General features: G+C 42.3%; 1 protein-coding gene across 1 annotated transcript in view; it reads right to left on the minus strand.

The window, feature by feature from the left end:
* Positions 1 to 5,410: 5,410 nt before the first annotated feature.
* The window catches only part of LOC112254424 (sodium/potassium/calcium exchanger 3-like), a 143,691-nt gene continuing 127,038 nt past the window's right edge, over positions 5,411 to 22,063 (minus strand). The window contains exons 6-17 of the mRNA XM_024427007.2: positions 18,134 to 18,237; positions 17,918 to 17,992; positions 17,694 to 17,719; positions 17,524 to 17,577; positions 17,267 to 17,394; positions 17,003 to 17,163; positions 16,594 to 16,861; positions 16,233 to 16,399; positions 15,589 to 15,703; positions 11,907 to 12,019; positions 8,959 to 9,024; positions 5,411 to 8,819 (exon numbers count right to left, since the gene is read on the minus strand). Coding sequence (XP_024282775.1) covers positions 8,670 to 8,819; positions 8,959 to 9,024; positions 11,907 to 12,019; positions 15,589 to 15,703; positions 16,233 to 16,399; positions 16,594 to 16,861; positions 17,003 to 17,163; positions 17,267 to 17,394; positions 17,524 to 17,577; positions 17,694 to 17,719; positions 17,918 to 17,992; positions 18,134 to 18,237 — 1,427 coding nt within the window. The 3' untranslated portion in view covers positions 5,411 to 8,669. The remainder of the gene's footprint in view (positions 8,820 to 8,958; positions 9,025 to 11,906; positions 12,020 to 15,588; positions 15,704 to 16,232; positions 16,400 to 16,593; positions 16,862 to 17,002; positions 17,164 to 17,266; positions 17,395 to 17,523; positions 17,578 to 17,693; positions 17,720 to 17,917; positions 17,993 to 18,133; positions 18,238 to 22,063) is intronic.

A 22,063-nucleotide genomic window follows, 5' to 3' on the forward strand; every position in this document is an offset into this window, starting at 1 on the left:
TGATTGAGTTGGAGGCGTGCATGGCCACGCAGTCGTGGGTGAACAGGGAGTACAGGAGAGGGCTCAGAACGCACCCTTGTGGGGCCCCAGTGTTGAGGATCAGCGGGGTGGAGATGTTGTTACCTACCCTCACCACCTGGGGGCGGCCCGTCAGGAAGTCCAGTACCCAGTTGCACAGGGCGGGGTCGAGACCCAGGGTCTCGAGCTTGATGATGAGTTTGGAGGGTACCATAGTGTTAAATGCTGAGCTGTAGTCGATAAACAGCATTCTCGCATAGGTATTCCTCTTGTCCAGATGGGTTAGGGCAGTGGGCAGTGTGGTTGAGATTGCATCGTCTGTGGACCTATTTGGGCGGTAAGCAAATTGGAGTGGGTCTAGGGTGTCAGGTTGGGTGGAGGTGATATGGTCCTTGACTAGTCTCTCAAAGCACTTCATGATGACGGAAGCTGCTGTGTTTGTTCAAAAATACCGACCTACGGTTCGCAATGCTCCGACTTAGGGAAATATAGCCTGAAAGAAGAGCCCTATGGCTTCAGACTATTCAGCGTGGGAAATTGTGGAGACCCGATTTCCAAGTAGGCTACACGTAGCTATGTGTGTGGAAAACATTTCATCACAGGTAAGACATTTAACTTGTTTAGTATTGTCTGTTTTGAACTACATTTACTACTGTTAGTAGCATCTGTTTAGCATCTGTTTATTTTGTGTTGTTGGTCTTGGCTAGCTTATGTTCTAGTCGGTAGCTAGCTAGCATTCACGCTAGCATTCACACTCTATCACCATCATAAAAACAGGCATGAGGAAAGCCCTACAATATAAAGTTTTTCTAAGTAGTGAGAATGTTCGGGAATAGGCAATGTTGAAAAGTAATCTTTAGGAATGTTCATAAATATAGTTTTGTAATTGGACTATAACCTACCACTGCTGCTATGATACCCACCAGACCATCCGATGAGGCACCCAGGATCCCAGAGCTTGTGACCCAAAACCCTGACTCCTGCACATCCATCCCTGTACCCATTTGAATGCCTTGATGCCCGGATCTTCTACCAGTGCCCCACTTTACAAACAACACTTTATCCAATGACTGATCTGAGGACCCTTTTTAGCAGCGATGGAGTAACGCGTTTGGCCCTAACCACTGCTCCGTAATTGCTGGCAGTCAACTTCTCTCTCCTCATGATGTGTCATTTGGGGTTGGTGTGCTGTCCTGTTAGCGTATAGCCTACTGCTCCTCCACCAACAGCAACATGCCAGCCAGGATGCCTGCATGCCCCAGGGGCCCTTGTTTTTTTAACAATATCCAGTACAGACAGGTAGGGTTGTGGTTTCTCTGGCTCAGGTTCAAAGAGAACCTGCCCCGGAGTCAGTTCCTCAGCCAAGATCCTCCTCTGTTGTCTCTCGGGACAGAGGGTTGTAGTCTTCAGCCAGGTACAGGTCTTCCACTGACTGCACCTGGTTGGGCACGGCTGGCTTCCTCCACTCGCATTCCACATCCGTACAGCCGATATTGTGAACTGCCAAAATAGGCTGCATGGCTACACTCATGAGCTCCACGGAGGCATTCACATGTGGTAGAGAGAATCCCCTGGTCACCTATAGAGGCCTGCCTAGAGGAAGGATTTCGCTACACTCGCATTAACATCTGCTAACCATGTGTATGCGACCAATAACATTTGATTTGATTTTTTAAAGGAACAATCCACCCAAAATCACTCATTCCTTTAATTTACAGTGTTAAATAACACTAATATGTAAAAACAATATATTTTTGAACACATGTTTTATTTTCTTCATAATAAGGTTGGTAGCAACATGGAAAATCATTGTGGAAATCTGTAGCTCAAGTCGACTACAAAATCCACAATGCAATTCTCTCTCAATAGGCTTGCTGGCTGGCTAGCTTTGTAGCTAGCTAGCAAGCAAATGTAACCATACACAATAATAAAAGACAATACCAGCATGTAAAGTAGCTAGTTAGTGCAGTTTGTTTTGGAAATTTTCAGGCTATCAATTTAGGAGTCTACAATCTCACCATGTTCAACCTGCAGATCGATGTGTGCCACAGAATGGAGTCTAGTATTTGCAACGGCAGACATACTTTTGAGGAGATGGGAATCGTTGCCCATGCTACATCAATGGACTGCGCGGTGCATTCTGGGCGATGGAATCGTAACATTATACTTTCGTGGAAAATAGGCACGTTCCTCGACATACTTTGAGAAGGGATTGCATGACGATTAGCTTAGCGACCGCGTGATACAGCATGAAAATGGGAACGTGATTGGTCGACAGTTTGCTGGATGGGACGTTATACGTTCCTTCATTCACGTTCCTTCATTCATCTCCTTTCTATAATATCTCTGGAAATGGCACCATGCAATGCACCCTGGACTAAACAGGCAGACAAATATGAAACATGTGCTAGACACTGTTAAATTGAACATTTCTCGAGTTAGGAATATCAAAAAAATATGATCAGTGGCTCATTTGAGAGAAGACATCCTCCCGAATGATATCGGCCAGTATTGAAATATGACATGTATGATAGACATTTTTGCCAACTGAAAGTTGTATTCCTATTAACTTCCAGTGCAGTGAGAGCGACTTTATCACGACTTTATCACGGTACTACGTCATCCCGGACGGATTTCTGCCTGCTTGAACTTCAATAACTCAATACACATGACAACATGAAATGACCCAGGGAATCGATAAAACATTACTCAGAGATCCACAAAAACATTATAATATGAAAAATGGGTGAACCTTTCCTTTAAGTGCCACATGCCTTTCATTGCAACACCATGAAATGTATTAGTTGTAAGAAATGTGCTATTTAAAATCGTTTGATTTGATAGACATTATAGCTGTAGAATATTTAATAAACTGTCATTTTCACGAGGACAAGTGCAGCTTTTCCATGAACTTTTAATTGATAACACTGGGATTTTATCACTTGACATATCAATCATATAGTAGGAAGGAGGCTATAAATCAAAACTATGAATGCATGTACCACTCCGAATAAATAAACACTGTGCCTTTGAAGATTTCTCTGGTCATGAAACTACAATACAGGCTGGATGTTTAAACAAAGTCAATTCTGAATGTCAATAGATTTTTAGATTCATTCTCATCAATGACAACATTCTAGAACTGAGTTATCACTCATCGAAGTATGGTTTCCAGGGTAATCTGGTTAATGATTATATAATTAAGTTGGTCTTTCCTTGTAGAATGTTGATAGCTGTATACACATTGTATTGCTAAGATGCTCTAACGTAATAGCTATACTTACCGACACAGGATAAACTTTATCCTTCATGCTGGCCCTGACCAAGCCGGTAAGTTGCCCTATAGCTGCACCACTGTCCAGACTTATCGTGGTCTTCTCCCCTTTTAAGGCTTTTATGCTCATCCTTGAAAAATGCCATGAGGTCTGAAATAGTTTAAATACTGTACAAACAGTTATCTAGGCTATTTATTTTATCTACTGCTCTGCTAACTAGTTAGCTTGTGTAGTCTGTGGCTAGCTAAAACAGTGAAAGGGGAAGAAGATCACGTAAGAAGATCATGGATTGGACACAGTAGGTCTCTGATTGCGCTGGTAGCTGAGAGTGTCGGCTAAAGATGACCTGCAGGAGCTTCCTGCAGGAATTTGTAGTCTTGCTGAGGTTTTCTCTGTTGCTAATTTGCCTATTGTGTTAAATTTGGGAGTAAATTGAGTCCAGTATATTGATAAAACTCACCTTGTCCAAGTGAGAATTACACTGTTGTCAAAACGTCATGCCAGGGTAAGCCTACACGAAACACAGACCTTATAATGTAATTATGATGTAGTTCTAAAATCCCAGATGCAAAAATGAATTGTGAAAAAATTATTGGAACCATTACCGGGTTTAACCGCTAGGTTTTGTGGGTATTATGCTGCGTCCACTGTGCTGGACTATAGGCAGGGGGTAGCATCATTTGTTTGATTCTCTGTAATAATGGTATGGGAATAATATTTTACTTTGTAAAGTTGTTTCTTGCATCAATCAACACTACTTGATCACTGTCTGAAACGTTATCTTAGTGGGTACAGCCTCAGTGTTTACAGTAAACATGCAATGGAAGTTGCAAATAATTTGTACTAAGTTCAAGTTTGCGGTCAGCGGACTTGAAATGTGCTGAAATGTGCTCAGTGCTGAAATATATTTTTTTAGGGAACATTACATGGGAGGTGTGAATGGCAGACAATTACCATGTGCTCAGGTAGAAGCCATTGCCATGAGCCCAGTCAAAGAGAACCATGTTTCAAAGTTGGGTGAGAATTTATTTGAGTGAAAATGTTTCTTATGATTCAATACATGTTATTAACAAAGTGTGCTACATTTTTTAAAGTGGAAATCGAAAATAAACTTTGTTACATGAAACTAAACATTTCATCGTTTTGAGTCTACAGTAAATAGGTTCACTTCTATGTTAACCAGAGAGGAAGAGGCGAAGCAAGAGGGATAACTGGGCCCAACATCTGTCTTCTTGACGTTTTTGTAATGGTTTATTTAAAATGTTATTTGATCGAATATAAGTTTCGTAGTGATTATTACGAGTGTACTTATAAAAGTACTGTAGGACGTGACATCCCTGCAACTTTGAGAAAAAAACATGTGATTGGTCATCACTAGTTACCAAAGTCATATACCCTGCCCATTTCTACAAGTTATCTTCTTAAAATGTGATTTTAAATCTAACCTTAACCACCCTGCTAACCTTATGCCTAACCCTGAATGAAGAGCAAAAAGCAACAAAAAAAATCATGAATTCTTATGATGGCCAATTTTTACTTTGGCTGTAGTAACTAGTCAAAACCGTTGTGCCTGTTGTTCATACGCATATCTGCCATCTCACTGGCTAGAATGGTCCCACCTGATCTTGCCTCCTCGATACTATAGGCCTACAGTTTGTCAAAATTGATTTTGGAGAATGAATGTAGCAGGGTCGAAGAATTAGGTTAAATTTAGGAAAAGGGTTAGCTAAAATAATCTTTATCCTATCAAGACATGACCTTGTGGGGGTAGCCTGCAACATTTTTTTTCAGCATTATGAGAGTCTGATAGCATTTTTATTCTACAATGTCAAGAGCAGGCCAGAGTGAGCTGCATGGTCACGTTCTCTGCTAATTTGCCAAGTGCATGTGCTCCAACAATTGTGAATGCCCAATATAACAACACTTACACAATAAAGGGGCAGTATGTGTTGTGAAATTAGACAGATAATTGACTCATGACAATACCAGTTTAGTGAGTATCTCTTTCACATTCTCTTTCTCCACTCTTTTTAATTTCACATCTAAAGTTATGTTATATACTTTATGATAAAAGCTTTTCTGGTGGTAGTGTGGAAAGCAACACAAGGATACATGCATTACCTTAAGCAAATATACTTTATTTATGCGGAAGTACCAAAAGTATTCTAAATTACATCTGAAACATCGGCACACAAAGTAAACCATTCTGTTTTGACCTCCCTGTTCCGGAGGCATACTTCAGGTTATTTGATTAACATTACATCATCAAACTTAGCAATCCTATCAGAAACAACATGCAGTCATCTAGGAGGTCCAGTTCAACAGCCAAGTTTAGTGCCACCTTTAATATATATCATTCTGATTCAAATGACATTATAATTACCATTAAATAATGTATTATATTAAAATATATCCATGCAAGTTAACAAAGGACAAGGTGATATCAAAATCTCAAACACAACAAAACAAAGGACTAAGGAGGGTACCAAGGGGGACCTAAGACCATATCTATGAAAATATATTGAACAAATATACAGATTAAGACAAAATATATAAATACATTTACATGTATGTATATATGTACATCAGCAATATATCACCATGTGAACTTCACAAAATATTAAAATATTCCTTTCTTCAAGACCTTCTTCAAGACCTTTCTTCAAGACCTGCAGATATGAGTCTTGGTGATAGTTTGGTGAATTCCAAGCACATGGTGGTATAGCAGTTGGGGGGGAGAAACAGCTCATAATAATGGTCGGAATGGCGCAAATGGAATGGCATCAAACACATGGAAACCATGTTTGATATGTGATACCAATTCTGCTCCAGCCATTAAAACAAGCCCTGCCTCCCCAATGAAGGTGCCACCAACCTCCTGTGTTGTATAGTACCTGTTTACAGACCATAATCCTCATCAAACCAGGGACAAATGAACAGCAGCACAACATGACATCTGACCATATTTGTCAATGGTATTATGGCTAAGGATGAATATGTCACTGGTTAACTTTTCAGTTAGATGTGCCACTGAATATATCTTTTCAACTTAATGTATTGAATGGTGCATGGGGATATTTGTATGATATTGTCCAATTAGATCTAGTTAGGAGTCTTTGACTTATAGGCTTGGTAGATATGTAGATAAGTCACTTTTCATATCAAGCTTCCAGTGCAGACTACTGTAAACCACTTAGCTTTAGTCTGCCCTACAAGATACATTTTACTCTCTTGACAGAGGGATGTGCAACTGTACATACCATCTAGAAATGTGCCTTCAATCAAGTGAAAAGAAACAACATATTTACATTGTAAAGCTCATCATTATTGCATTATAAATGATTTTACATTTTAAAAACCCTGTTTTCCTTTGACATTACAGTTGTGCTCCGTCTACACATTTCCCAAGACAAATAAATATATGAACAAAAAACAAACGATAAACATTCTTCAAAATAAATGCAACCCTAATACTTTGTACATTGAGACTTTTTTTAATCATAATTTATGTATTTGAGATATTGTGTTATTGGTCCATAAAATGAGTGTTCACATGTCATTCAGAGCAGTTTTGTAAAGCAAGTTTTTTTTTTCTTCCAATAAATGTGTGTTATTTGGATTTATTTTTTTAAAAACCTACCAGATGAAAAATCTTAGTTGTTACAGGTGGTTTTAGGGCTCTATTCAATCTGTAAAACTGAAGCGTTACAGATTCGCAACAGAAATGTAAAAGTAATTCCCGATTGAGTCGACTATATGCAGCGTTTACCGTTAATGTAAACTCTGCTAAAGCGGGAATATTGCCTTTAAATTTCAATCCCGCTTTAAAACTGAACTTCCGCGATGCAGATTGAATAGGGCCCTTAGTCTGCTGTGTGTTTACAGTGGTGTGATAAATATATTTTGTAAAGGTGAAATAAAGGTGCGATGGTGTCACTAACATAGCAAACATTCAATCAACGCACGACTTGTTGGCTTGCCTTGAACAAGTGTCCTAGAATCCCCTGCATGTCTACAGATTACGTCTGATATAATCCCCAAAACTAAAGGCGTAAAGGACATAAAAACTGATTTAAATGTAGCACAACCTACCATCTGGACAAATCTAAACATTGTGCATTACAAAAAATGAATTACCGCAGCTCAACCAACATCAGGTCAGCCAAAGTTCAGATGCTTTATTTAAAGTGCATCTCTACCTCTATGAATCATAACACTGGGAGTACTCATTAGTACAGAAATGCCTAATTTCCTCTGTGTGTCGGTGGAACAGGAAACCCATCCGTTATACAGGAAGTCCATCTAGGCAATGTACATTTGGTAAAAAGTTACTTGGAACAAGAAAAGGTCTGTAGGAATCCAATACTGTGCTGTAGTTCATGGTTGTGCCCCTATGTGGCAGCACATATCATTCTCTTGAGCTCCATTTGTGGGAAAAAGGAGTTTACCGTTTCACAAAGTTTGCTTCATTTGACCAGATTGCCATGACAATCAGCAAGTAGGGACACTCATTGTCATTGAAACAGAGACCGTCTCCCACCTTGGACAGACACCACATATGATATACTTCAGTGCAGTCTCACTGAATAGGTTTGACTTTGCTAAGGATGCATTTTCTCCGTGTGACGATCTAAATCATGTCCGTCATAGAGTAAATGCTCAGAATACTTTTAGTAGAGATTCCTCTTTTGCAAGAGTCAAAGGAATGTTGAAAGGATGTTTCCCCTAAAAGTGACTTTAGACTGGAGTCTCATAACATGCCAAGGGGTTGTTGGTGTCACTACGCTCTACAGACAGTATCTCCAAAATGAGCTCATCTTCCAGACCAACCGGGTTGGTTTGGATTTAAAATAAATAACATTCAATAAATTAATAAATAGAATATCTGCCTGCATGTATTTACAAAGCGGGAAACAGTTCATTTAATATAATACAAACAACACTATTCCAGTACACATTATAGACTCGTATAAGACCGGCTTTCATCAAAGCCAGTTAGCAGCTAATAAACATTACATTAGAAATTGTCAGCAAAATCACACGGTAGACTATAATGCAGTTTCAGACACCTTTACAAAAGTCCTAAACAAATAAAAATCTTCACATCAAAGTAGGCAGTAGTCGACAAAAATAGCTTTGTTCACGCATCCTGTGTGAAAGCTTTTTACAAGTCAGTTTGTGCTCCTGCATGTGTGCCCAGTTTATCTCCTCTTTAAACCACACACACACACACTACTCCCTATTGCACTGACCATAAAGAAAATAATAATAATACAAATATCTGAGGTGCAGACAGATCCCTCCCAAGCCGGACCATCTCCTGGAGAGTGGAGGAGGATGGGGAGGAGAAAGAGAAGGGAGAGTGAGAACTGGGTCTCAGCGGTCTCTGCAGGTGGGCAGGTTGACAAAGGTGAAGACGTTGTACTCAATGAGGATGGAGAAGCAGAGAAAGATGCAGTACATGAGCAGACACACCAGGCCCAAACGACGGTCCAGTTTCCACCCATTCAGATGTACCCCCAGGACCTAAGAGAGCGAGGGAAGAGATTAAGGAATTACATTTATGGTTGCTCTACTCAAATGTAATTCTGCATAGACTGTAAAATACAATGCACAAGTATATTTTATTATTTAAAATCTTAGACATATACATGGAATGACTCACTGTGAGGAACACAGACCCCAACAGAAGTCCCACAGAGAAGATGAGCCCTTTGCTGTTCAGTTTAATCTAAGAGAAGAAAGGTTTAAACAGGCACAGAATAAGTTAAACCATGGGGTTGGGAACTGATTTACAACACTTTTGCACCGGTATGAAGTGTACACCTGCTATTTCCAGAAGAGAATAATAGTTTCAAAAACACAAGTTACACCACCAAACGATTATATGGTCTTATGCCAGCTCTTTTTTGGGGGGCCATTTTGAAATGTTTACAGTATCCATAAGCTGTTCTCTGTACAGAGCATTCGGAAAGTATTCAGACACCTTTACCTTTTCCACATTTTGTTACGTTACAGCCTACAGCTGCTCCATCGATACTGGTTGTATCACTGCCTGGTATTGCAACTGCTCAGCCGCAAGGCAAAAAAAGAGGGTAGTGCGTATGGCCCAGTACATCACAGCTTCCTGCCATCCAGGACCTCTATACCAGGCGGTGTAGAGATAAATGGTCAAAGACTCCAGCCAACCTAGTCATAGACTGTTCTCTCTGCTACCGCACGGCAAGCAGTACCAGAGCGCCAAGTCTAGGTCCAAAAGGCTTCTTAATTAACAGTTCTACCCCCAATTCATAAGACTCATGAACAGCTAATCAAATGGCTACCCAGACTATTTGCATTACCCCCCTCTCTTTTATGCTGCTGTTTATCACTTTGACTCTACCTACATGTACATATTATCTCAATTACTATGTACCGGTACTCCCTGTATATAGCCTCGCTACTGTTATTGTACTGCTGCCCTCATTTTTGTACATTTTTACTTAAGAAAAATTAGTGTTAACTGCATTGCTGGTTAAGAGCTTGTAAGTAAGCATTTCACTGTAGGTCACTGTAAGGTCACGTGTTGTGTTTGGTGCATGTGACAAATAATATCATCAATCTACACACAGTACCCCATAATGACAAAAGCAAAAACAGGTTTATAGAAATGTATGTAAATGTATTAAATATAAAATAGTATTCAGACCCTTTGCTATGAGACTCGAAATTGAGCTCAGGTGCATCCTGTTTCCATTGATCATCCTTGATGTTTCTACAACTTGATGGGAAGTCCACCTGTGGTAAATTCAATTGATTGGACATGATTTGGAAAGGCACACACCTGTCTATATAAGGTCCCACAGTTAACAGTACTTGTCAGAGCTAAAACCAAGCCATGAGGTCGAAGGAATTGTCCGTAGAGCTCTGAGACAGGATTGTGTTGAGGCACGATCTGGGAAAGGGTACCAAAACATTTCTGCAGCATTGCAGGTCCCCAAGAACACAGTAGACTCCATCATTCTTAAATGGAAGAAGTTGGAACCACCAAGACTCTTCCTAGAGCTGGCCATATGGCCAAACTGAGCAATCGGGGGAGAAGTGCCTGGTCAGGGAGGTGATCAAGGACCCAATGGTCAATCTGAAAGAGCTCCAGAGTTACTCTGTGGAGATGGGAAAACCTTCCAGAAGCACAGCCATCTCTGCAGCACTCCACCAATCAGGCCTTTATGGTAGAGTGGCCAGACGGAAGCCACTCCTCAGTAAAAGGCACATGACAGGACAATTGGAGTTTGCCAAAAGGCATCTAAAGACTCTCAGACCATGAGAAACAAGATTCTCTGGTCTGATGAAACCAAGATTGAACTCTTTTTTTGGCTTCAGGACAAGTCTCCGAATGTCCTTGACCGGCCCAGCCAGGGCCCGGACTAGAACCTGATCGGACATCTCTGGAGAGACCTGTTCAGCGACGCTCCCCATCCAACCTGACAGAGCTTGAGAGGATCTGCAGAGAAAAATGGGAGGAACTCCCCAAATAAATGGGTGCCAAGCTTGTAGCGTCATACCCAAGAATACTTGAGGTTGTAATCACTGCCAAAGTAAAGTCTCTCAATACTAATGTGATATTTCCAAAAAGAAAATTATACATTTGCAAAAATGTATAGAACACTTTTTTTGCTTCATCATCATGGGATATTGTGTGTAGATTGATGGAAAAAATGATGTAATCAATTTTAGAATAAGGCTGTAACATAACAAAATGTGGAAAAAGTCAACTGCTTCTACACCTGCATTGCTTGCTGTTTGGGGTTTTAGGCTGGGTTTCTGTACAGCACTCTGTGACATAAGCTGATGTAATAAGGGCTTTATAAATACATTTTATTGAAGGTGTCTGAATACGTTTCCGAATGCACTGTATCTCACTCCTACATTAGCCCCCAATACTCAGCTCAATTCCCTAACACACAGTCAAAGCCTTCATTGGGAATAATCATGTAACACGCCACACTCCAAAAGCAGCAAGGCAGCAAAAGCTACTCAGCTCAATTCCCTAACACACAGTCAAAGCCTTCATTGGGAATAATCATGTAACACGCCACACTCCAAAAGCAGCAAGGCAGCAAAAGCTTGTCTGTCTGCTCCTGGGAACAGATGAATGTAGGCATTCCTTCCCTGCCACAGCACCCCCACGTGTGTTTTATCTAGTGTGATTCTGGCACAGTGGGCTACAGGTGCACTCAACGCTGTATTTCTCTTGGACTGCTGACAGCTACTTTTCTCCTATCTCTTTCAGGTGTTAGGACCCAGTCACATGTCAAACTGGAATACATATGTTTATCTACAGTGATTACAAATAGCAGATGCTCCAATGGCTACGTAAACATGTCATGACACTGACTAATACTGTACATAAACATACATAACATTGGTGCCATTTGACAGGAGCTGAGAGGGCTCTGGACAGAATATCAATTGTGTAATCTCTCACAATAAAAAGCAACATCAATATTACCTTCACAGAATAGACCTATCACGTATAAGTTTCAGATGTCCGTTTTCATTGTGCATTTCTGATAGAGGTTTACTAAAGACCTTACACAACCAGGGTTAGGAGAAACAGTGTTTGTTACTTACGTAGGAGCCGTAGTTGATGGCAAGAGTCTGCAGGGCCCAGGGAAGGCCCAGTCCAATAAGGATATCAAACACATTGCTGCCTATAGAGTTAGACACAGCCATGTCCCCAAAACCTGAGAGACACAGCAAGAGGGAGCGAGAGAGAGAAAGGGATGGAAACAGGGAGGGAGAAAAAAGAGAGGAAGAAAGAAATCAATAGACAGAGACGTTGGTCAACATCGGTAACATAAATAAAGAATTCTGACTTACTGAGATAATCAGGTTGCCACAAACAACAAATACAACAACAACAAACAGACTGTCATGGAATGTGTTTCCATTTCCCTCTCTCAGACTCTGATTAATTTTTGAAAGGGGAGCGATAATTAACACATAACAGAAATCAAGGATGGAGGAAGGCGCCACACTGGGTTCTCTTCAGTCCACCCATCCCCATCATTTCCAGACGACTTGGTCACAGAGGCAGATGACAACCTCTCCACTCTTCCTTGCTCGTTTTTTTGCATTGCTCGTAACTTATTTTTTAACTTATTGCTGCTACTGTCTCTTATGCCAGAAAACAACTTCTGGATATTAGAACAGCGATTACTCACCTCGAAATGGAAGAAATTTTTCCTTTAACGAGTTTGACGAGAAGGACATACTGCTTTCCCGTGAACAGGCCCAAATCCCCATCATTTGCATGAAGAAAAGAGGTAGAAAGGGGGGCGGAGGTCGGACTGCCTTCTGAGAATTCGTAGGCAAGCGAGTAAACTTCCACTACCATCCATTCTATTGGCCAATGTGCAATCATTGGAAAATAAAATCGATGACCTACGATCAAGATTATTCTACCAACGGGACATTAAAAACGGTAGTATCTTATGTTTCACCGAGTCTTGGATGAACGACGACATGGATAATGTAGAGCTGGTGGGATTTTCCATGCCCCCGGCAGAACAGAGAAGCTACGTCTGGTAAGACTAGGGGTGGGGGTATGTGTCTATTTGTCAATAACAGCTGGTGCGTGTTGTCTAATATTAAAGATGTTTCGAGGTATTGCTTGCCTGAGGTATAGTACCTTATGATAAGTTGTAGACCACACTATCTACCAAGAGCATTCTCATCTATATTATTCATAGCTGTCTATTTACCACCACAAACCAATGCTGTGACTAAGACCACACTCAACCAACTCTATAAGGCCATCAGCCAACAAGCCATCAGCCAGAAGCGGCGCTCCTAGTGGCCGCAAACTTTAATGCAGGAAAACTTAAATCAGTTTTACCTAATTTCTACCAGCTTGTCACATGTGCAACCAGAGGAAAATAACTTTAGACCACTTTTACTCCACAAACAGAGATGCATACAAAGCTCTCCTCCGCCCTCCATTTGGCAAATCTGACCATAATTATATCCTCCCGATTCCTGCTTACAAGCAAAAACTAAAGCAGGAAGTACCAGTGACTAGCTCAGCAGGTCAGGATGTGACTGGGGGGGTGTTCTAGTCTATTATTTCTATGTGTAGTCTATGTTTTCTGTTTCTTCGTTGGCCGGGTATGGTTCCCAATCAGAGGCAGCTGTCTATCGTTGTCTCTGATTGGGGATCATACTTAGGCAGCCTTTTCCCACCGGTTGTTTGTGGGATCTTGTTTTTGTGTAGTGCATGTGAGCACTGCATTTTCTTCACATTTCGTTTGTTCATTTATTGTTTTGGTTTGCTTTGAGTTTCACATAGAAATAAAAGATGTGGAACCCAGATCATGCTACGCTTTGGTCCACTCATTCTTACAAACGTGACAATACGGAAGTGGTCAGATGAACCGGATACTACGCTACAGGACTGTTTTGCTAGCACAGACTGGAATATGTTCCGGGATTCATCCAATGGCATTGAGGGGTATACCACCTCAGTCATCGGCTTCATCAGTAAGTGCAGTGACTGTACGTACATATCACAACCAGAAGCCATGGATTACAGGCACCATCCGCATCGAGCTAAAGGCTAGAGCTGCCGCTTTCAAGGAGCGGGACACTAATCCGGACGCTTAATAAAAATTACGCTATTCCCTCAGACGAACCTACTACACCGGCTCTGACTCTTGTCGGATGTGGCAGGGCTTGAAAACTATTATGGACTACAAAAGGAAACCCAGACGCGAGCTGCCCAGTGACATGAGCCTACCAGACGAGCTAAATGCCTTTTATGATTGCTTCGAGGCAAGCAACACTGACGCATGCACGAGAGCACCAGCTGTTCTGGACGACTGTGATAACGCTCTCGGTAGCCGATGTGAGCAAGACCTTTAAACAGGTCAACATTTACAAAGCCGCGGGGCCATACAGATTACCAGGATATGTACTTAAAGCATGCGCGGTCCAACTGGCAAGTGTCTTCACTGACATTTTCAACCTCTCCCTGACTGTGTCTGCCTAAATGATTACCGCCCCGTAATACTCGTCGGTAGCCATGAAGTGCTTTGAAAGGCTGGTTATGGCTCACATCAACAGCATCCTCCCGGATACCCTAGACCCACTCTAAGTCGCATACTGCCCCAACAGATCCACAGGTGACAATCTCAATCGTACTCCACACTGCCCTTTCCCACCTGGACAAAAGGAACCCCTATATGAGAATGCTGTTCATTGACTACAGCTCAGCGTTCAACACCATAATGCCCACAAAGCTCATCACTAAGCTAAGGACCCTGGCACTAAACATCTCCCTCTGCAACTGGATCCTGGACTTCCCGACGGGCCGTCCCCAGGTGGTGAGGGTAGGCAACAACAGGTCTGCCACGCTGATCCTCAACACTGGGGCCCCTCAGGGGTGTGTACTTAGTCCCCTCCTGTACTCCCTGTTCACCCACGACTGCATGGCCAAACATGACTCCAACACCATCATTACGTTTTTTGACGACACAATAGTAGGCCTGATCACCGACAACGATTAGACAGCTTATAGGGAGGAGGTCAGAGACCTGGCAGTGTGGTGTCAGGAAAACAACCTCTCTCTCAATGTGAGCAAGACAAAGGAGCTGACCGTGGAGTACAGGAAAAGGTGGGCCGAACCAGGCCCCTATTAACATCAACTGGGCTGTAGTGTAGTGAGTGAGAATTTCAAGTTCCTCAGTGTCTATCATGGTCCAAACACACCAAGACAGTCATGAAGAGGGAATGTTTTCCCCCTCAGGAGACTGAAAAGATTTGGCATGGGACCCCAGATCCCCAAGTTCTACAGCTGCACCATCGAGAGCATCCTGCCATCCAGGACCTAAATAATAGGCAGTGTCAGAGGAAAGGCCAAAAAATTGTCAGACTCCTGTCTCCCAGGTCATAGACTGATATCTCTGCTACCGCACGGCAAGTGGTACCGGAGCGCCAAGTCTAGGACCAAAAGGCTCCTTAACAGCTTCTACCCCAAGCCATAAGACTGCTGAACAATTAATCAAATGGCCACCGGACTATTTACATTGACCTCCTCCTATTATTTTGTAAACTGCTGCTACTCGCTGTTTATTATCAGCGAGTGGCAGCAGTGTACAAAACAAATGGGGGTCAATGTAAATAGTCCGGTGGCCATTTGATTAATTGTTCAGCAGTCTTATGGCTTGGGGTAGAAACTGTTAAGGACACTTAATTGTATTCGGCGCATGTGACAAATAAAGTTTGATTTGGTAGAGAAAGTACTCTGTGTTCTCACCTTGCCGTGCCACTATAAGACTGGCCATGCAATCAGGGACACTGGTGCCAGCTGCCAGGAAGGTGATGCCCATGATGACGTCGGGGATACCGAGAGTAAATCCGATCACTGTCACCTGAAGAGAAGAGACAGTTTAGTTTTAAATAATTCTCCCCAATTTCGTGGTATCCAATTGGTAGTTGCAATCTTGTCCCATTGCTGCAACTCATGTACGGATTTGGCAGAGGCGAAGGTCGACAGCCGTGCGTCCTCCGAAACACACACCAACCAAGCCACGCTGCTATTTGACACAATGCCCACTTAACCCGGAAGCCAGCTGCACCAATGGGTCTGAGGAAACACTGTACACCTGGCGACCGTGTCAGCGTGCATTGCGCCCGGCCCGCCACAGGAGTCGCTAGAGCCCGATGGGACAAGAACATCCCGGCTGGCCAAACCCTCCCCTGACCCGGTCGTCACTGGGCCAATTGTGCCCCATGGGTTTTTTCGGTCGAGGCCGGTTGCGACAGAGCCTGGACTTGACTCTAGTGGCACAGGTAGCACTGTGATGCAGTGCCTTAGACCACTGCGCCACTTGGGAGGCATCAGTGTTGTATGCACGCGTGTGTGTGTGTGCGTGCGTGCGTGTGTGTGCGCGCCCTCACCATCCAGACCATGACATAGGAAAAACCAGCAATCCAGAGGGTGGAAGTGACGAAGGAGACCATGAACCATCTCTCCCAGCGAGTGTTGGCACAGTTAGGCACCGTGAAGAACAACAGCAGGCACAGAGGCCAGGCCAACAGCCACTTGATCTTATTACAGCACCCAGCTAGAGAAAGAGATGGAGGGAGAGGGAAAGAAGAGATGCAGTTTCAATTTGTGTTCTTTGCTGGATTTACATTAATTGATGTTTTTATTGAGGAAATCTAAAAATACCTTTAGGCGGGTGTTGACCAACACAATAAAGAGAGCTCAGAGAGACTGAACGTTTTTGAAACCCTGTAATGTTATATTGGTATTTACCTGGGACGTGAAAGGGCACAAAAGGTCCCTCCCCTACGTCCTCCTCCTCTTCATCGTTCTCATTATTCTCATTGTCTTCGTTCTCGTTTTCAGTCTCGTTGCCGGCCTCCACATCTCCCCTGTCGTCCTCTCCATGGTGACCACGGCGACCTTTGACTCCCCTTTCAGGCCCGCCCAGTCCGTTCTCCAGGCCCCGTCTACTGCCGACCTTCACTGTGACCTCTGAGTCTCCGTTAGTGAACGGCCGGGTGCTAATCAGACGCTGTCTCTTCACAAATACATGCATACGCACATGTCATATGCTGTACAAACATTTTCAAAATAAGTATGCTGTAAGAATACAGTTTATTCACACCCACAAAGCAAACAGAAACACGGCAACGTGTGCAGAAGGCATGTGTGGTCATACCTCAGTGATGAGCATGCGTGAGGCCATGGAGAGGCGTGTGCGAGGGGAGAAGTGGCTGGTGATCATGATCCTCATGCCGGCTTCAGAGAAGGACAGCTGGTGGGGGTAGGCTGACAGCAACTCATCTACCATCAACACTGACTGCTTTCTGTGGAAGTTAGCTACAGGAGACATACACACAGAGAGAGAGAGAGACATGAGCGATGAGAGAGAGAGATGAGACAAACACACAGACACATGTATGGCAGAACGGTCAGACTGTACTTTTCTTCAGCAGGACAGCGCTGGCATCACAGTTGTCATCCAGGTCAGCGTTACTGGCTGTGCCGTTCCCCAGGCTGGACGAGTTCTTCTTCCACCTCTCCAGGAAATGCACAATGTTCGAGTTAAACCTATACACATAAAGGAACAAGAGTTAAACCTAGACAAAGAGGGACAGTACAAGGCTGTGGATACAACTTCATACCTGAAATGGTTTTGAAGTGTGTTTCTGTGTGGTATTGATGGTTTGACAGACTTACTTCATTATCAAAATATAGCCGAAATACATCAGAACCAGTGTCAGAGACTCCCACCTGAAACACACATCAAGCGGGATTCAATTGAAGCTGATTTTTTAACAGCTATACAACACATAACATATAGGTAGGAGTATGTGCTGTATACATAAGAAAGTGAAAGCCATACTTACCATGAAACCTTTTCATCATATATGAACTGTAAGGAGACAAAGAAGAATGATACTTGGAACACTTGGAAGAATGATTGGACAGTACAGTATTAGCTTTTGGGGTTCACTTTTCTCTGATGTAAACATGAGTATATGGATTCACTCTGTAGATACACCATCTGATCAGCAGGAGGCAACACACTAAGGCCCACTTCAATGGTTTGCAATGGTCAGGCTCCACTCACCACGATAAGAGCAGTGATGGATAGGGTGTAGTACATAGAGTCTCTCATAAGAGACCAACGAGACAGATGCACTGCCTGAGAGAGAGAGAGAGAGAGAGAAGGGGAGGGAGAGGAACGGTCCGTAAGAGTGGAAGAGCCAACATTTCACCCCCACGTTTTCATCCCTTCCTGTGTGTCTGTGTCTGTTGCTGTGAAAGCCAAGGTACAGAAACCTACCTGGCCAGCAAATATTCCACACACTCCAATGATGCAGAGGATATTGAAGACAGCTGAGCCCACAATCGTGCCCACCCCCACATCCCCTTTAGTGATGAACACACCTGCACAGAGACAGTGAAAAGGCAGAACACCCATGGGTTATACAATGGTTAGGAATGGAGGGTTACACACTTATACATGTAAACTATTGACATGGTTAACATATACAGTATGCATACAGTTTAAAATATTTTTTATTTATTTCACCTTTATTTAACCAGGTAGACCAGTTGAGAATAAGTTCTCATTTACAACTGCGACCTGGCCAAGATAAAGCAAAGCAGTGTGACAAAGACAACAGAGTTACACATGGGAAAAACAAACGTACAGTCAATAACACAATAGAAAAATCTATGTACAGCGTGTGCAAATGTAGTAAGATTAAGGAGGTAAGGCAATAAATAGGCCACAGTGGCAAAATAATTATAATTGAGCATTAACACTGGAGTGATAGATGTGCAGATGATGATGTGCAAGTAGACATACTGGGGTGCAAAAGAGCAACAAAAAAATTATATGGGGATGAGGTAGTTGGGTGGGCTATTTACAGATGGGCTGTGCACAGGTGCAGTGATCGGTAAACTGCTCTGAGTTATATTGAATATCACTGTCACTCATTAAAAATAAAGTGTTTTAGTCACATACACCAGATAGGTGCAGTTTTACAGGCTCAGCCACAGTAGTACAATCCCCTGGAGCAAATTAGAGTTACGTGCCTTGCTCAAGGACACACCAACAATTTTTTCACCTTGTTGGCTTGGTATTTGAACAAGTGACCATTTTCAAATCAAATTTTATTTGTCACATTCGCCGAATACAACCTTACCGTGAAATGTTTACTTACAAGCCCTTAACCAACAGTGCAGTTCAAGAAGAGTTAAGAAAATATTTAGCAAATAAACTAAAGTATAAAAAGCAACACAATAACAAAACAATAACAAGACTATATACAGGGGGTACCGGTACTGAGTCAGTGTGCGGGGGTACAGGTTAGAGGTAATTTGTACATGTAGGTAGGGGTGAAGTGACTATGTATAGATAACAAACAGTAAGTAGCAACACTGTACAAAACAAATGGAGGGGAGGGGGGATCAATGTAATAGTCCGGTGGCCATTTGATTAATTGTTCAGCAGTCTTATGGCTTGGGGTAGAAGCTGTTAAGGAGCCTTTTGGTCCTAAACTTGGTGCTCTGGTACCACATGCTGTGCAGTAGCATAGAAAACAGTCTACAACTTGGGTGACTGCAGTCTGACAATTTTATGGGCTTTCCTCTGATACCGCCTATTATATAGGTCCTGGATTGCAGGAAGCTTGGCCCCAGTGATGCACTATCCTCTGTAGTGCCTTACGAACAGATGCTGAGCAGTTGCCATACCAGGGGGTGATGCAACCAGTCAGGATGCTCTCGATAGTGCAGCTATAGAACTTTGAGGATCTGGGGATCCATGCCAAATCTCCTGAGGGGGAAAAGGTGTTGTCATGCCCTCTTTAAGACTGTCTTGGTGTGTTTGGACCATGATAGCTCATTGGTGATGTGGACACCAAGGAACATAAGGTACTCTACCTCAGGCGAGCAATACCTCGAGACTTCTTTAATATTACACATCGCGCACCAGCCTTTTTGACAAAAAGACACATACCCCCACCCCTCGCTTTATCAGACGTAGCTTCTCTGTTCTGCCGGTACATTGAGAATCCCTCCAGTGTCACGCCTTGGTCTTAGTATTTTGTGTTTTCTTTAATTATTTGTTCAGGCCAGGGTGTGACATGGGTTTATTGTGTTGTCGTATTGGGGTTTTTGTAGGCATTGGGATTGTGGCTGATTAGGGGTGTGTCTAGCATAGGCTTGGCTGCCTGAGGCGGTTCTCAATCAGAGTCAGGTGATTCTCGTTGTCTCTGATTGGGAACCATATTTAGGTAGCCTGGGTTTTACTGTGTATTTTGTGGGTGATTGTTCCTGTCTCTGTGTAGTGTTCACCAGATAGGCTGTAATTAGGTTTTCACGTTTCGTTTGTTGTTTTTGTATTTATTTAGTTATTTTCATGTATCGCTATTTTTTCATTAAAGAACATGAGTAACCACCACGCTGCATTTTGGTCCAACTCTCCTTCGACAGACGAACGCCGTTACATCCAGCTCTATATTATCCGTGTTGTTGTTCAGCCACGACTCGGTGACACATAAGATATTACAGTTCTTAATGTCCCGTTGGTAGGATAATCGTAGGTCATCAATTTTATGTTCCAATGATTGCATGTTAGCAAGTAGAATTGATGGCAGTTTACTCGCTCGCCTATGGATTCTCAAAAGACAGCCTGATCTGCATCCTCTTTTCTTCCGTCTTTTCTTCATGCAAATGACGGGGATCGGAGCTTGTTCCCGTGAGAACAGTATATATTTCTCGTCGGACTCGTTAAAGGAAAAAGCTTATTCCAGTTTGCGGTGATAATCCCAGTTCTAATGTCAAGAAGTTATTTTCGGTCATAAGAGACGGTAGCAGCAACATTACGTACAAAATAAGTAAAAAAATAAGTATATAACAACCCAAAAAAATGAACAAAATAGCAGAATTGGTTACAACATGTACAATTTCAGCCATCCTCTTCGGCACCATGTTATCACTGTGCTTCTTTAATGTGTTATCACTGTGCATCTAACAGCACAACCCCCAAATATAAAAAAAATGCCACATACACCCCAGCTACAATGATATTATGTTGTTTTACAGGGTCAGCCATAGTAGTATGGCATCCCTGGAGCAAATTAGAGCTTAGTGCCTTGCTCAAGGGCACATTGACAGATTATTCACCTTGTCGGCTCAGTTATTCAAACCAGCGACCTTTCGGTTACTGGCAAACACTAACCACTAGGCTACCTACCACCCTACATGCCCTATACCCTAAATGACCTGGATTGCAGTTGAGATTACATTTAAAGTACATAGTGCAAGTTATCAATGCTGTTCCAAGATTCTGCACAGATTATTATAGCAATTGTGAATATCTCCACAGACCTGCAACCTTTACATGTTATCTTGAACATGCACTCTTTCTATGAATACATAAGTCTCAGAGCAAAGGGTCTTAATTCTTATGTAAATAAGGTATTTCCTTTTTAACAATTAGGTGGGCTATTATATTATACATTATATTGAATTGTGTTTGGTTGACAACTCTACCAAATAACAACATTTAAAGTACATTTAATACTTGGATAATTTCATCTGAGCCACTGGCTTAATCCTATTCTGGTTTCGTTGGAGGCGTGAATCCAACATATTATTTCTTAACTTGTCAACAAGTTATTAGGCTATTTACCATATTGAAGATGTTATATTGAATTGTGTTTGGTTGTCAACGAAACCAAATATCAACATTTGAAGAAGATGTATCTTTTGTGAATTTATTAGTGGCTTTCGAATGGCGCAGCCATCTGAGGCACTGCATCACTACTAGAGGTCGACCGATTAATCGGAATGGCCGATTAATTGGTGCCGATTTCAAGTTTTCATAACAATCGGAAATCGGTATTTTTGGGCGCTGATTTTGCCGATTATTATTATTTATTTTTTTACACCTTTATTTAATCTTTATTTAACTAGGCAAGTCAGTTAAGAACACATTCATATTTTCAATAACAGCCTAGGAACGAGGCAGAACGACAGATTTTTACCTTGTCGGCTAGGGGGATCCAATCTTGCACCCTTACAGTTAACTCGTCCAACGCTCTAACCACCTGCCTCACGAGGAGCCTGCCTGTTACGCGAATGCAGTAAGCCAAGGTAAGTAAGTAGCAACTAGCATTAAACTTATCTTATAAAAAACAATCAATCAATGACTGTCGTTGCTCCAATGTGTACTTAACCATAAACATCAATGCCTTTCTTA

The sequence above is a fragment of the Oncorhynchus tshawytscha genome, linkage group LG01 (genome assembly GCF_018296145.1).
Source record: "Oncorhynchus tshawytscha isolate Ot180627B linkage group LG01, Otsh_v2.0, whole genome shotgun sequence".
Lineage (NCBI taxonomy): Eukaryota > Metazoa > Chordata > Actinopteri > Salmoniformes > Salmonidae > Oncorhynchus > Oncorhynchus tshawytscha.